Source organism: Mirounga angustirostris, unplaced genomic scaffold (genome assembly GCF_029215605.1).
Source record: "Mirounga angustirostris isolate CCGP_5_RB_7025 unplaced genomic scaffold, mMirAng1.0.hap1 SCAF_1, whole genome shotgun sequence".
NCBI lineage: Eukaryota > Metazoa > Chordata > Mammalia > Carnivora > Phocidae > Mirounga > Mirounga angustirostris.
In genome coordinates this window covers 171912000-171924974 of record NW_026991709.1, presented here as the reverse complement: position 1 = coordinate 171924974, position 12975 = coordinate 171912000, and the positions used below count along the sequence as shown (strand labels likewise).

General features: G+C 38.2%; 1 protein-coding gene across 1 annotated transcript in view; it reads left to right on the top strand.

Moving 5' to 3' along the window:
• The window catches only part of CNTN4 (contactin 4), a 942629-nt gene that overhangs the window by 460362 nt on the left and 469292 nt on the right, over positions 1-12975 (top strand). The window contains exon 3 of the mRNA XM_054504629.2: positions 11632-11773. Coding sequence (XP_054360604.1) covers positions 11719-11773 — 55 coding nt within the window. The 5' untranslated portion in view covers positions 11632-11718. The remainder of the gene's footprint in view (positions 1-11631; positions 11774-12975) is intronic.

The following is a 12975-nucleotide window of genomic DNA, read 5'->3' as shown; positions in this document are numbered from 1 at the left end:
CAGGACCCTGGGACCATGACCTGAGCCGAAGGCAGACGCTTAACCGACTGAGCCACCCAGGTACCCCTGGGAATGACATTCTAAAGGAAGGATGAAGTATCTGAGAAGCAGTCTAAATAAGGGGTAACACCACTGTAATTTTTTACATGCTACAATTACCTGTTCTTCTAATAAGTCTGCATTGTAACTATTTGGGAGAATTTCCACATAGCGCTTAAATATCTACACTCTGAAGTCGAATGCATTTCAAGGGTGATGTAAATATTCTACATCTTGATGGTAGTGGTGGTTGTATGACTGCATGAGTTTTTGAAATCTCCTCAAACTTTACACTGAAAATACTGTACATGAGTGTATGCAAAATATACTTTGATAAACTTGGGGGGGTGGCATTTAGAGTTCATGCCCGGTCCCTATTACTTAACAGCTGTAACAAAGGACAATTTATTTAACCCTTAAAATGAAAATAGTATTGTCCATCTCAAAGGGTTCCTTTTTTTAAGAGATACTTTATTTATGTATTGATTTATTTATGTGTGTATTTATTTATTTATTTATGAGAGAGAAAAACGTGTGTGCCATGCGCACAGGCAGGGTGGGGCAGGGGGCAGAGGTAGAGGGAGACAGAGATCTTAAGCAGGCTCCATGCCCAGTGCAGAGCCCAACTCGGGGTTCGATCTCACAATCCTGAGATCGTGACCTGAGCCGAAATCAAGATTTGGCCACTCAAGTGACTGAGCCACGTAGGTGCCCCTAAAAGGGTTCTTTTAAAGATGATATGAGTTAATGTTTCTAAGAGACTATTACATAGTAAGTACTCTGTAGTTGTTTATCATTTCCTCAGTTATTTTGTATTATATTCTACAATTACATTGCCACCAACATTAATAGCTTAATCACATATGCCTTTTTTTTTTAAGAGAGAGGAAGAGTGTGTGTATGTGTGAGCACACATGCGCAGAAGGGTTGGTGGAAGGGCAGAGGCAGAGGGAGAGAGAGAGAATCTTAAACAGGCTCCACACTCAGCATGGAGCCCAAGGTGGGGCTTGATCTTATGACCCTGAGATCATGACCTGAGCTGAAATCAAGAGTCCAGTGCTTAACAGACTGAGCCATTCAGGAGCCCCTAATCACATATACTTTTATGTTAAGCTACATACATGTTGCTTTGACTACACATGTTGTAGTTAACAAGCAACATGTTGCATTAACTACACATGTACTAAAAACTCACAAACATAAAAACTGTATATATATATGGATAATTACATAATATACATAATATATATATAATTACAGTTTCAAATACATGGCTTTCATAATAGAAGATAGGCATCATTTCCATTTGTTTTTCAACTGAATTGTAAAAGTGTTCAGTATCTGAATGTTGTCAATAAAAACTTATTAAAATTGATGGATTATAAGATATGTTTAAACATATCAAAAGTATTAAGATATGGTAGAATGTTTAGGATGAATTTGTGATAGACACTTGGAAACCTAAGCAAACAAAGAGGAAATTATTAACTCTAAACAAATCCCAACTAATACAAAAAGGAAATAAAAGCAGTATACTCTGGGACTTAGTTGAAAAATTATCAACCGAATTAAGTGATATAACTAAATTCAGACAACAGTGGAACCAGGTATGTGTGCATGTGTTTGTTCATGTGTGTCTATCATCGGGACTGCTTGTGTAAAGGGCTGAATTCTCATCATCAAAAACTAATAATACATTAAACCCCCAAATCAAGAAATACTAGTTTAAGCATTTATATTTAATCAAAATTAAGATACATACCAGAAAAATAACTTGTTTTCCCTGGGAAAGTAGTTACCTCCAGGGAGTAGGAATAAGTATTTAAGCTATGTTTATGTATTACTTTAATAAAAGTAAAGATTAAATAAAACTTGAACAGTAGCACAATAAGTGATTATTTAGTGGAGGCAATGAACAGTGAACATTTGTGGCACGGGATTAAATTTCCAGTAATAGCATTATACATAGAATTTAATTTTTTTTAAAGATTTTATTTATTTATTTGAGAGAGAGAATGAGAGAGAGCACATGAGACGGGGGGAGGGTCAGAGGGAGAAGCAGACTCCCCGCTGAGCAGGGAGCCCGATGCGGGACTCGATCCGGGACTCCAGGATCATGACCTGAGCTGAAGGCAGTCGCTTAACCAACTGAGCCACCCAGGCGCCCCATAGAATTTAATTTTTGTTTGTTAGGTTTTGGTATAAGCGTAACTTTATTTTATTTTTTCAGTTTTATATTAGTTTCAGGTGCACAATAATAGTGATTCAGCACTTCCATACATCTCCTGGGGTTCATCGCAAGTGCCCTCCTTAATCCCTATCACCTATTTAACCCAAACCCCCATCTCCTTCCCCTCTGGTAACCATCAGTTTGTTCTTCATAATTAAGAGTCTGTTTCTTGATTTGTCTCTCTCTTTCTCTCTTTTTTCCTTTTGCCCATTTGTTTTGTTTCTTAAATTCCATGTATGGGTGAAATCATATGGTATTAGTCTTTCTCTGACTGATTTATTTTGCTTAACATTATACTCTCTTGCTCCATCCATGTTGTTGCAAATGGCAAGATTTCAGTCTTTATGGCTGAATAATATTCCACTGTGTGTGTGTGTACCACATCTTTATCTGTTTATCTGTTCTGAACTTCAAGTTATATTACAAAGCTGTAGTAGTCAATACAGTATCGTAGTGTCACAAACATGGACACATAGATCTATAGAATAGAAAACCCAGAAATAAGCTCAGAAATAAACTACTGATGGACACTTGGGCTGCTTCCATATCTTGGCTATTGTAAAAAAAATGCTGCAATAAACATAGGCCTGCATGTATCCCATTGAATTAGTGTTTTCATATTCTTTGCTGGATTATAGGGTTGTTCTATTTTTAACTTTTGAGGAGCCTCTATACTGTTTTCTACAGTTGCTGTACCCCTTTGCATTCCCACCAACACTGTACATGTGTACCTTTTTCTCCAAATTCTTGCCAATACTTGTTGTTTCTTGTCTTGTTGATTTTAGCCATCCTGACAGGTGTGAGGTGATAACTCATTGTAGTTTTAATGTGCACTTCCCTGATGGTAAGTGATGTTGAGCATCTTCTCTTGTGTCTGTTGGCCATCTGGATGTCTTCTTTGGAGAAATCTCTCTTCAGGTCTCCTGCCCGTTGTTTTTTGGGTGTTTATTTGTACATGTTGTTTTACATATTTTGGATACTAACCCTTTATCAGATAAGTCATTTGGAAATATCTTCTACCATTCTGTAGGTTGCCTTTTACTTTTGTTGATTGTTTCCTTCGCTGTGCAGAAGCTTTTTATTTTGATGTAGTCCCAATAGTTTGTTTGTTTTTTTCACTTTTGTTTCCCTTGCCTCAGGAGACATATCTAGAAAAAAGTTGCTATGGCTGATGTCAAGGAGGTTACTGACTGTGCTCTTTTCTAAAATTTTTATGGTTTCAGGTCTCACATTTAGGTCTTTAATCCATTTTGAATTTATTTTTTTTTGTATGGCATAAGAGAGTGTCCAGTTTCATTATTTTGCATATCCAGTTTTCCCAGCACCATTTGTTGAAGAGACTGTCCTTATCCCATTGGTTATTCTTTCCTGCTTTGTTGAAGATTGATTGACCATATAGTGGTGGGTTTATTTCTGGGTTTTCCATTCTGTTCTCTTGATCTATGTGTCTGTTTTTGTGCCAGTACCATACTGTATTGATTATTACAGTTTTGTAATATAACTTTAAGTCCAGAATTGTGATGCCTCCAGCTTTTCTTTTTCAAGATTGCATTGGCTATTTTGGTCTTTTGTGATTCCATACAAATTTTAGAATTGTTTGTTCTAGCTCTGTTAGTATTTTGATAAGGATTGCATTAAACGTGTAGACTGCTTTGGATGGTATAGACATTTTAACAATATTTGTTCTTTAAATCCTTGAGCATGGAATATCTTTCCATTTCTTTGTGTTGTCTTCAATTTCTTCCATCAACATTTTGAGGTTTTCAGAGTGCAGGTCTTTTACCTATTTAGATAGTTTTATTCCTTAGTATCTTAATATTTTTGAGCAGCATACATAGAATTTAAAAGCAGTACATCTCATACAACTTTGCTGGATGAGAACATGGTGTAATCTGAGAAATAGATGTCTCAAATAGCTTTGGTGATGACAAAGCCATGGTGACTACCGTTCATTTGACTAATTATCTTCCAAATACACAACTGTTCTCTGATATGATGATGCAAGTCACGCCTTCATGCATCCTGAGAAGCAGTCTACTTCACTCTCCTCTTTTACTGGTGGAGAAACTTGGCCAGCAATTAAATAACAACACTGAGCCAGTAACCCAGTTATGCTGAATCTCGATTCAGGAATCTTTTGAAATACCACAGTGTAATTATTGGGATTACTTCAGTTTTTTGAAAAATGTCTCCCCAGTAGCAAAGTGCAAAGGTCCAACACCAAAGCAGATTAAGGTTTTATAAGGAGAACGTATACTGGGAAAGTGATAGTGGATATATATTCTAAGAAGCTAATTAAAAATTTTTGAAAATTAGTGTATAGAAAGAACTTTCTTGGCTCTCAGAATGTATAAATATAAATATATATAAATATATCCTTTAGTGACTGAAATGATGAGATATTGGCTTGCTTGGTTTTTAATCCCTCAGGATATCTGCCAAATATAATTGTTGTATTTCTGGTTAGAATTGCCACAAGTGGTAGACACTGTTTTGTCCAGAAAAGCCTTTAAAAATGGGGAAAATTGTCCACTTTAACCCACCCTCTGTAATTCTTCAATGTCTTCTCTAATGAGGTCTTATGATGGAAATAGAGTCCAAATTAGCTCTTGGGTAGGCAAGTACAGTTTAAATAAGAGATTCCATCTTATGCATATCTACCTCTTGGTAAATAGGTGGTATTTTCCAAATATATTATCCACATTCTTTATAACTTTTCTTCTTCTTTTTTTAAAAGATTTTATTTATTTATTTGACAGAGAGAGAGCACAAGCAGCAGGAGTGGAAGAGAGAGAAGCAGGCTCCCTGCTCAGCAGGGAGTCCAATGAGATCGGGGTTGGGGGCTCTATGCGGGGCTCCATCCCAGGACCCTGGGATCATGACCTGAGCTGAAGGCAGACTTTTAACCAACTGAGCCACCCAGGTGCCCCTCTTTTATTCTTTACACTGTTCTCCTTGTTCTTTGAAATGGTTGGGACAAGCAATCCAGTGAGAGAAACCAAGCAAAACACATTTTCTCACCATTCCTAAAGAAGACTTTTTGCAGTCTCCACAGAAACAGGGAAGACATCAGGGAAATAGAAATAGAAATGTGTCTCTTCTAGTACATAGAGTAAAAAGTACAGGAGAAAATCTAGTAAGCTAATTTGATTGACTGATATGGTAAGAATTTTCACTCTTCAGAAAGAACCTGTAGGCCAGCTACCATAACCATAGGAAGTATACATTATATATACTACTCATTTGACATATAAACTAACTTGTATAGTCTGATCTTTTCTACCTGCTGGGAGTTGCTGTGCCCCTGTGGCCAGAGACCTTGACCTTGACTCTTTTCATTCTTCATATTACCATTTGTATAATGGGCACTCAGTAAATATCTGTTGACTGATTGAAATTTAAGATTTGACTTTATGCCATTTTCCCTTGAAATGATTGGCAAATTGCTTTCTAAGGAAGCCACATTTCTCTCTTGCTTTCAGTTTTGTTCACTGCTTCCCCACCATTGTGATTGACTGCACACCTCATTAGCTAATTGTAGAGTTAAAAAATGCTCAACTATACAACTGGGAAATGTGGATGATCCTTTTTAAAATTCCTGCCTTAAGAATGGCTGCACTCCAAGGGCACCTGGCTGGCTCAGTCGTTAAGCGTCTGCCTTGGGCTCGGGTCATGATCCCAGGGTTCTGGGATCAAGCCCCACATTGGGCTCTCTGCTCAGTGGGAAGCCTGCTTCTCCCTCTCTCACTCCCCCTGCTTGTGTTCCCTCTCTCACTGTGTCTCTCTGTGTCAAATAAATAAATAAAATCTTAACAACAACAACAAAAAAGAATGGCTGCACTCTAAATAATAATTAGTAAGAAAACAAATGTTCATGTTGCTCTTACACTTGGAGGGAAAGGAACTTATTCACATTTGTACTGTCACAAGATTTGTGAATTAACACTAGTGATAGGTAGCTTTCTGATTAGATCTCAGCTCAGAAACTTTGCATTATAAATATGATGCAGATTCTGCACTATTACTTGCTGGCATCTGGCTTCATTTCTGCAGAAGGACAACGTGAAAAGCAGAGTTAGAAAATAATTACCATCAGAACTTTATGTCATGCTTTGAAAGACACATAGGTTTATTTACATTTCTGTCACTGTGGTAGAAAAGAGCACAGGACTTGAAGTATGAAGACATAGATTTTGAGTACTGGTTCTATTGATTTCTAGACATTTGACCTTGAACAACTTCCACAGCCTCTCACAATCTAATTGCCAAGGCTATAATTTTATAGAGGGTAGTGATGCCTGACCTTCAGGGTCCTTATGAAGGCTAAATAAGAAAGGAATGTAAAAGCACATGGTATGTCCACAAAAGATGTTAGTTACTTTTGTTCTTTCATTTACAAACCAACTATTGACTGCCTAGTCTGTGTCATGCACTGTGCCAAGCCCCTTAAATATCAGTGAATAAATCAATGATTACTTACCGTCATAAGGTTTAAATTCCATTTGGGAAGAAGATTTTAATCTCCATCTAAACAGTAATAATGACTAATATTCACTTTCAAAAAAATGTCAATTGACCTTTACAGCACATTTGTGAGGAAGATAGGGCTCATGCCATGATCCCCAATCTATAGGCAAATATGTTTACAGAGACTAAATGGTTTTCCCAAGTCTGATAACTTTGGCAAAACCAGGAAGAAAGAACTCACTATTCTTGATTCCAAATCCAGTGTTTTTCCAAGCTGCCTTGAGGCCTTGAAAATTTTGCTGTATGTTGGAAGTATACTTCGTAATTAGAAGTGTAGTTAAGTTGTTGACCAGAGGAGAAAAGCAAGAAAGGAAAACAGATATCCTGTACTTCTGGGATTGCATTTAAAGTAGATCCCCATATACGTAAGTCAGTTTTTTTTAGGTCCTTTCCCTGTTCAGAGTCCTTCTCCTTGTCATCTTAGCCTTCAGATTCAAGTCCAAATTTTTTAATATACATTCAAGGCAGTTTGGATACCAGGCCCCTTGACTTAGGCTGTGCTGTGCTATTTTTAACAAGGATGGCAACTAAGTATCAAAGACCTGTCCTCAGTGCGTTCCATAATTTCTCACTAATTCTTTCACTAAGCCTGGAAGACAGGTATTATTGCCATTATTTTACAAATGAGCCATGTAGCTAAGGAATTGGAGGTCCAGGATTAGAGCACAAGTCTGACTCTTCAGACTTTGCTGCTTTCGTTGTCTAGTGCTGCTGTAACTTGAACACTCTTAAGTTCTCAGCTTCGTGTCTGTGTTTTCCTTATCCCCTTGGCTTAGAATTTCCTTCCCCCCTCTTATTTATCCTTTAAACTCAGATCAACTGTTTAGGGCCATTGGAGAGCTTTCTTGAAGCCCCTGCCCCACTGCCCCATCCCCAATTCAGTTAGATGATGTTCTTTTACATCCTCAACACCTTGTACTCTAGACTTTTTTACACTCCTTGAACTGAATTATAATGACTGCTTTAGTCCCCTTGCTTGTCAAGCCAACAGTGAGCTCCTTGAGGACAGGGCCCTTAACCCTATTACCTCTGCACACCCAGCACCATATACTGTTTGTTCCTGTTGCACAATAAGCAAATCTACTTATTTGTTAAGCTGAATTAGAGCTACTTGGATACCAACAGCATTTTAATTTAGCAGAGTTCTAAATCAAATAATGATATGATCAGATCCTGCATGTAGGTTCTTGGAAATCAGGACTCTTAAGGGAGAACTGAATCCTGCTTTTTCCTTTCTTTTCTTTTTTTTTTTTTAAAGATTTTATTTATTTATTTATTTGTCAGAGAGAGAGCACAAGCAGGGGGAGTGGCAGGCAGAGGGAGAAGCAGACTCCCTGCTGAGCAAGGAGCCCGATGCAGGACTTGATCCCAGGACTCTGGATCATGACCTGAGCTGAAGGCAGAAGCTTAACTGACTGAGCCACCCAGGCGTCCCATGAATCCTGCTTTTTCTTAAGTACTTTATAGGGAGGTCTTTAGTATTACTATTAATATCAGAATATCAAAATTGTTCGAAGGGTTAGAGGCTAGAGGAGTTTTGCTCTGTTTAGCATTGTGTAAAAATATTCTGAGAGTTCTCAGTTAATCTTCTTCTGGCTCAGCCAGAGAAAGCAACCAAGTCCTCTTTCTTTGTGTGGCCTCCTCTCTAGGATTTACGAGTCTAATTCTTGGACAAGGTCTCAAAGTTAGTGCTGAGTACACTATCTTTTACTATAGCCACCTTAGGATAAACCAGGGAGAACTCTGAGCTGCAGGGGAGATCTATTACCACCATAACTCTTGGCTCATCCTGCAGCTTTCTTTCTGGCTTTAGTAGAAAAACTGAAATTATGAAACTTTGTATCTTGCACCATGATCCCACATGAGATTCATGAATCTTCAGCTCCATACAGAAAACCTGGTTCTCTGACTACAACTGCCCACTAGACAAATTACTATCAACGACCCCATTATTTCTGATTAGTAAAGGTGAACCTCACCTTACCTGAATGTAAATAAATGCCAGTAAGGTTCTTGAATTCCTTCATCCTTAAAAATCTACAGCTCTTAACACACACTGTAAATAGCATCATATCATGAATTAAATCTTTATCATGAAATTGGATACATTTCCTAAGCTAATTTTAATTGCTTCAAGAAATTGCTTAACATTGTAGATCAATCCCCAGGTCTGAGATGACATTTCCCTCACAGAATTAATTATTAATACCCTGATCATTTGCTTAAGACATTAATAGTTTTCATTGATCAGCACATCCTGTTTATCTAAAATGGCCTAATCACCATGCATGTCAGAAAAGTATCTGAACATATCCAATTAGAAATGCTGCCTACTTTCAGCCACATCAGCAGATCAGAAGTTAAGAGTCCCTTTTGTCTTCACAACATATTAGTCTAGCTTTATCAGAAACTGAGCTATTTAATAGCACAAAAGAAAGATGAGTTCTCTAATGATGGTTCTTCACCTTTATTAGCTTCCTGGTAGGCGTAAAGGCTTCTCAGTGACCACACAGTATAAATTAATGCTAAGAGCCCTTGATTAATGAGCTTGTGTTATTCCATGTTTTCATGTGAGCCTGTGTTCCGTCACAGTGTTTTCCTTATAAGTAGGAGTGAGATGAGAAACCCCAGGTTATTATCAGGATAAAAATATTGGATGTACAGTAATAATATCTAGCATTTGTATGGCACTGTATAGTTTTTTTTGTTGTTGTTTTGTTTTTTTTAAAAGATTTTATTTATTTGACAGAGAGACACAGCGAGAGAGGGAACACAAGCAGCGGGAGTGGGAGAGGGAGAAGCAGGCTTTCCGCGGGAGCAGGGAGCCTGATGCGGGGCTTGATCCCAGGACCCTGGGATCATGACCTGAGCCAAAAGCAGACGCTTAACGACTGAGCCACCCAGGCGCCCCATGGCACTGTATAGTTTTAAAAGAGGTTTCATTTACTTAACAAGAAGGTATCCTTGAAACAATCTTAAGAAGGAGGGAGGATCAGGTAAATACCCAGTACCCTGCAACTAGTTATAGCCAGAATTGTAAAGAGAATTTGAGTCTCCCAGTTTCCTAGCTTTAAGTCTCCCAGTTTCCTAGCTTTCTCCTTTGACTAAGTGATAAATAGGTGGCATCCTGCTCATCTTTCAAATGCAGTGGGAACTCTTCTCCTTTATGACATCTCCCAGGCCAGAAAGTCTCTTCCTTCCTTCACAATGGCATATTGTATTGCAGTTTTATGAAGTGTGGGTAACTGCCCCTATAGGAGTAGGAGATCCTTTAGGCTAGACCTGGTTGTCTGCGTTTTGGCAGGTCCAGTGCCTCACCTAGTGTCTGGAAAGCAAAAGGTGCCCCATCTATGCATGAATACATGGCTTGCTGGCAGTATGGAGGGAGAAGGGGTGGGTAGATGAAAGCAAGTGCAGTCCTAGTTCTGTTTTACTAACGTCATGGTGCAGACCTTTGGCACCTGACGTTAATTTGACATTGTTTGGTTCATATATTGTTTAAGAAAATATTTTGAACTGATTTCCAATATTTAAAACTTGGTAGGTTTTCAAAAATACAATAATATTTAAAAACTTTCTTTGAAAAGTTGTAGGTTGTCTTGCAACCCTGGGTCTGTGCCCCCTATGTTAGCCATCAGCTTGAGCTAAGGAGCACCCACCCGCTTCAGACAGGACATTGATTGTGTTCTCCAGAGTGACCCGTTTGTCCGCCTACTTCACTCATTCACTTGCTTTGTAGCCTTTGGAATACAGACCCTTTCTTTACTACAAAGATCTCCTATTTTATTTATTTTTTTTAAAGATTTTATTTATTTATTTGAGAGAGAGAATGAGATAGAGAGAGCATGAGAGGGGGGAGGGTCAGAGGGCGAAGCAGGCTCCCCGCTGAGCAAGCGGGGAGCCCAATGCGGGACTCGATCCCGGGACTCCAGGATCATGACCTGAGCTGAAGGCAGTGGCTTAACCAACTGAGCCACCCAGGCGCCCAAAGTTCTCCTATTTTAAAGATTTCTGGATAATGGAAGAATTACTGTTTGTTTGTTTGTTTGTTTTTAATTTTATTTATTTATTTGACAGAGAGAGAGAGAGAGACAGCGAGAAGCGGGAACACAAGCAGGGGGAGTGGGAGAGGGAGAAGCAGGCTTCCCGCGGAGCAGGGAGCCCGATGTGGGGCTCGATCCCAGGACCCTGGGATCATGACCTGAGCCGAAGGCAGACACTTAACGACTGAGCCACCCAGGCGCCCGAAAAATTACTGTTTTTAATCATGTTCTGTATTTGTCCAAAAGAACCTAGTAGTCAGCTACTCATAGATAGTAAGATTTCTCCCAGTAGGCACTGGAGCTGCACATTTTATTGGATTCTAGAGATGAAACACAGAGTAAGGAAAAAATGTTTAAATTGATAGAGTAGTTATAATTTTACCACATGTAACTTCATTCTAAAACTTGGGATTTTTTCCATGTTGACGTTTTGGGTGTATTATTAATTGGAAAATAAATAAGAACAGGGACTGGAGACTAAAGGATTGGGTAGGACCTTATTAAAAAAAAAAATCTATTCCCCTGCCTTTGGTTTATATCTAATCAGAGCTGTTCTTTCTTTCACTCAGTAGCCACAGGGACACATCAGTTCCATTCCCTGCCCAAGTATTATTTGGAAGGAAAGGAAAGGCAGCTTCTTTGCTTCATATTCATAATTTAACATACTTTTCTCTTCTTTAATAGCACTTTTCCACAAGTGAGTTTTATTTGTATTCAGGTAAAAACAAATTTGCAGAGGCCACAAGGAGAAGTATCTGCAAATCTCATTGTAATGTCTCTTCTTTCCCACAGATTAAAGGTTGAACAAAACTTAAAAGAAGCAGCAGTTCTATTCACTTGTTCTTGGACTTGAAACTCCTTTGACCTCGGAAACTGAAGATGAGGTTGCCATGGGAACTGCTGGTACTGCAGTCATTCATGTTGTGCCTTGCAGGTAGAGTGTCATTTAAAAACTTTTTGATTTAAAAATGCCACTGTATTTCACACTAATTCAAAAGTGGGCCTTCACTTTAGATGGCAATGATAAAATCGAAAGAGTGCACATTACTACGACTAGCATTTGCTGACACTGTTAAATATACTTTCCTGATGGTCTTTTAGTGGCTCTTTTCATGGTACTGTATCCAAAGCTAGACATTGATGTTTCACCTGCCTAACCAGTCCTTTTAGAGTTCTTTGAGCCATTATTTAGTTTGAAAGTTGTTTTTTTTGCTCATCCCACTGCTCAATTGCACAAAGATATTGGGCAATAAAACCGATAATATAGTCTTGAGTATCACCTACTTTGATGTCAGCGGATGGAAGTTTATTTGGGTAGCTCTTTCAATATCTTTGTTAATATTGCTCCATCTTTTGATAGTAAGTCTCTTTCTTTTACATTTTGATACACCTATAGTTAGCAGAAGACAGTAACTAAAAAGACAAGAGTTTTTTTACCATATACCAATGGTCAACTAGTAGACAAGGGCTTTGAAAAGTTCAGACACGCTGTTTATTACTTTCTCAGTTTTCTGGAAGATATGAGCCTAGCAGTTGACGTACATAATGCAAATGTTGATGCAACTTAAGCCAACATGTGCTGAGAGTTGGTTTTCAGGTTGGGATGGTGGGCATCTTTCCAGGCCTTTTTGAAGTAAGTCTAGTTGACCTGCTTTGTTATTCAGAGTATTGAGTCCAAGAGGGACACCTGGAATATATTTGCATTTTTATAAAATAAAATAAAAATGACTTTCAGGTCACCATTACTTTGATTCATGACTTCATTCAAATAATGTTACTGAGTACCTTGCAAAGAACCAGGTTTGTGCTAGTATCTGGGAATATGATCCTGAGCAGGACAGACAAAATTACTGCTCCCTTAAAGCTCTATTTGCTGAGTTCTATAGCTATATAAATTGAAAGCTTGATAGAACAGATTATTTCTAATTGTTATGCAATTAAAGGTAGCAGTGGTAATCCTAACATATACAGGTCACTTATTCCATGCCAGGCACTATGTTAAGCTCTTGTACTTTAGCTCATTTACTTATATCATGACCACTAAGAAGTCGGTATTAACTATTTATTTTTATTTGCAACATTATTATTATTAATGTCATTACTGAAGCATCAAGAAGTTAAGAAACTTACCCACAG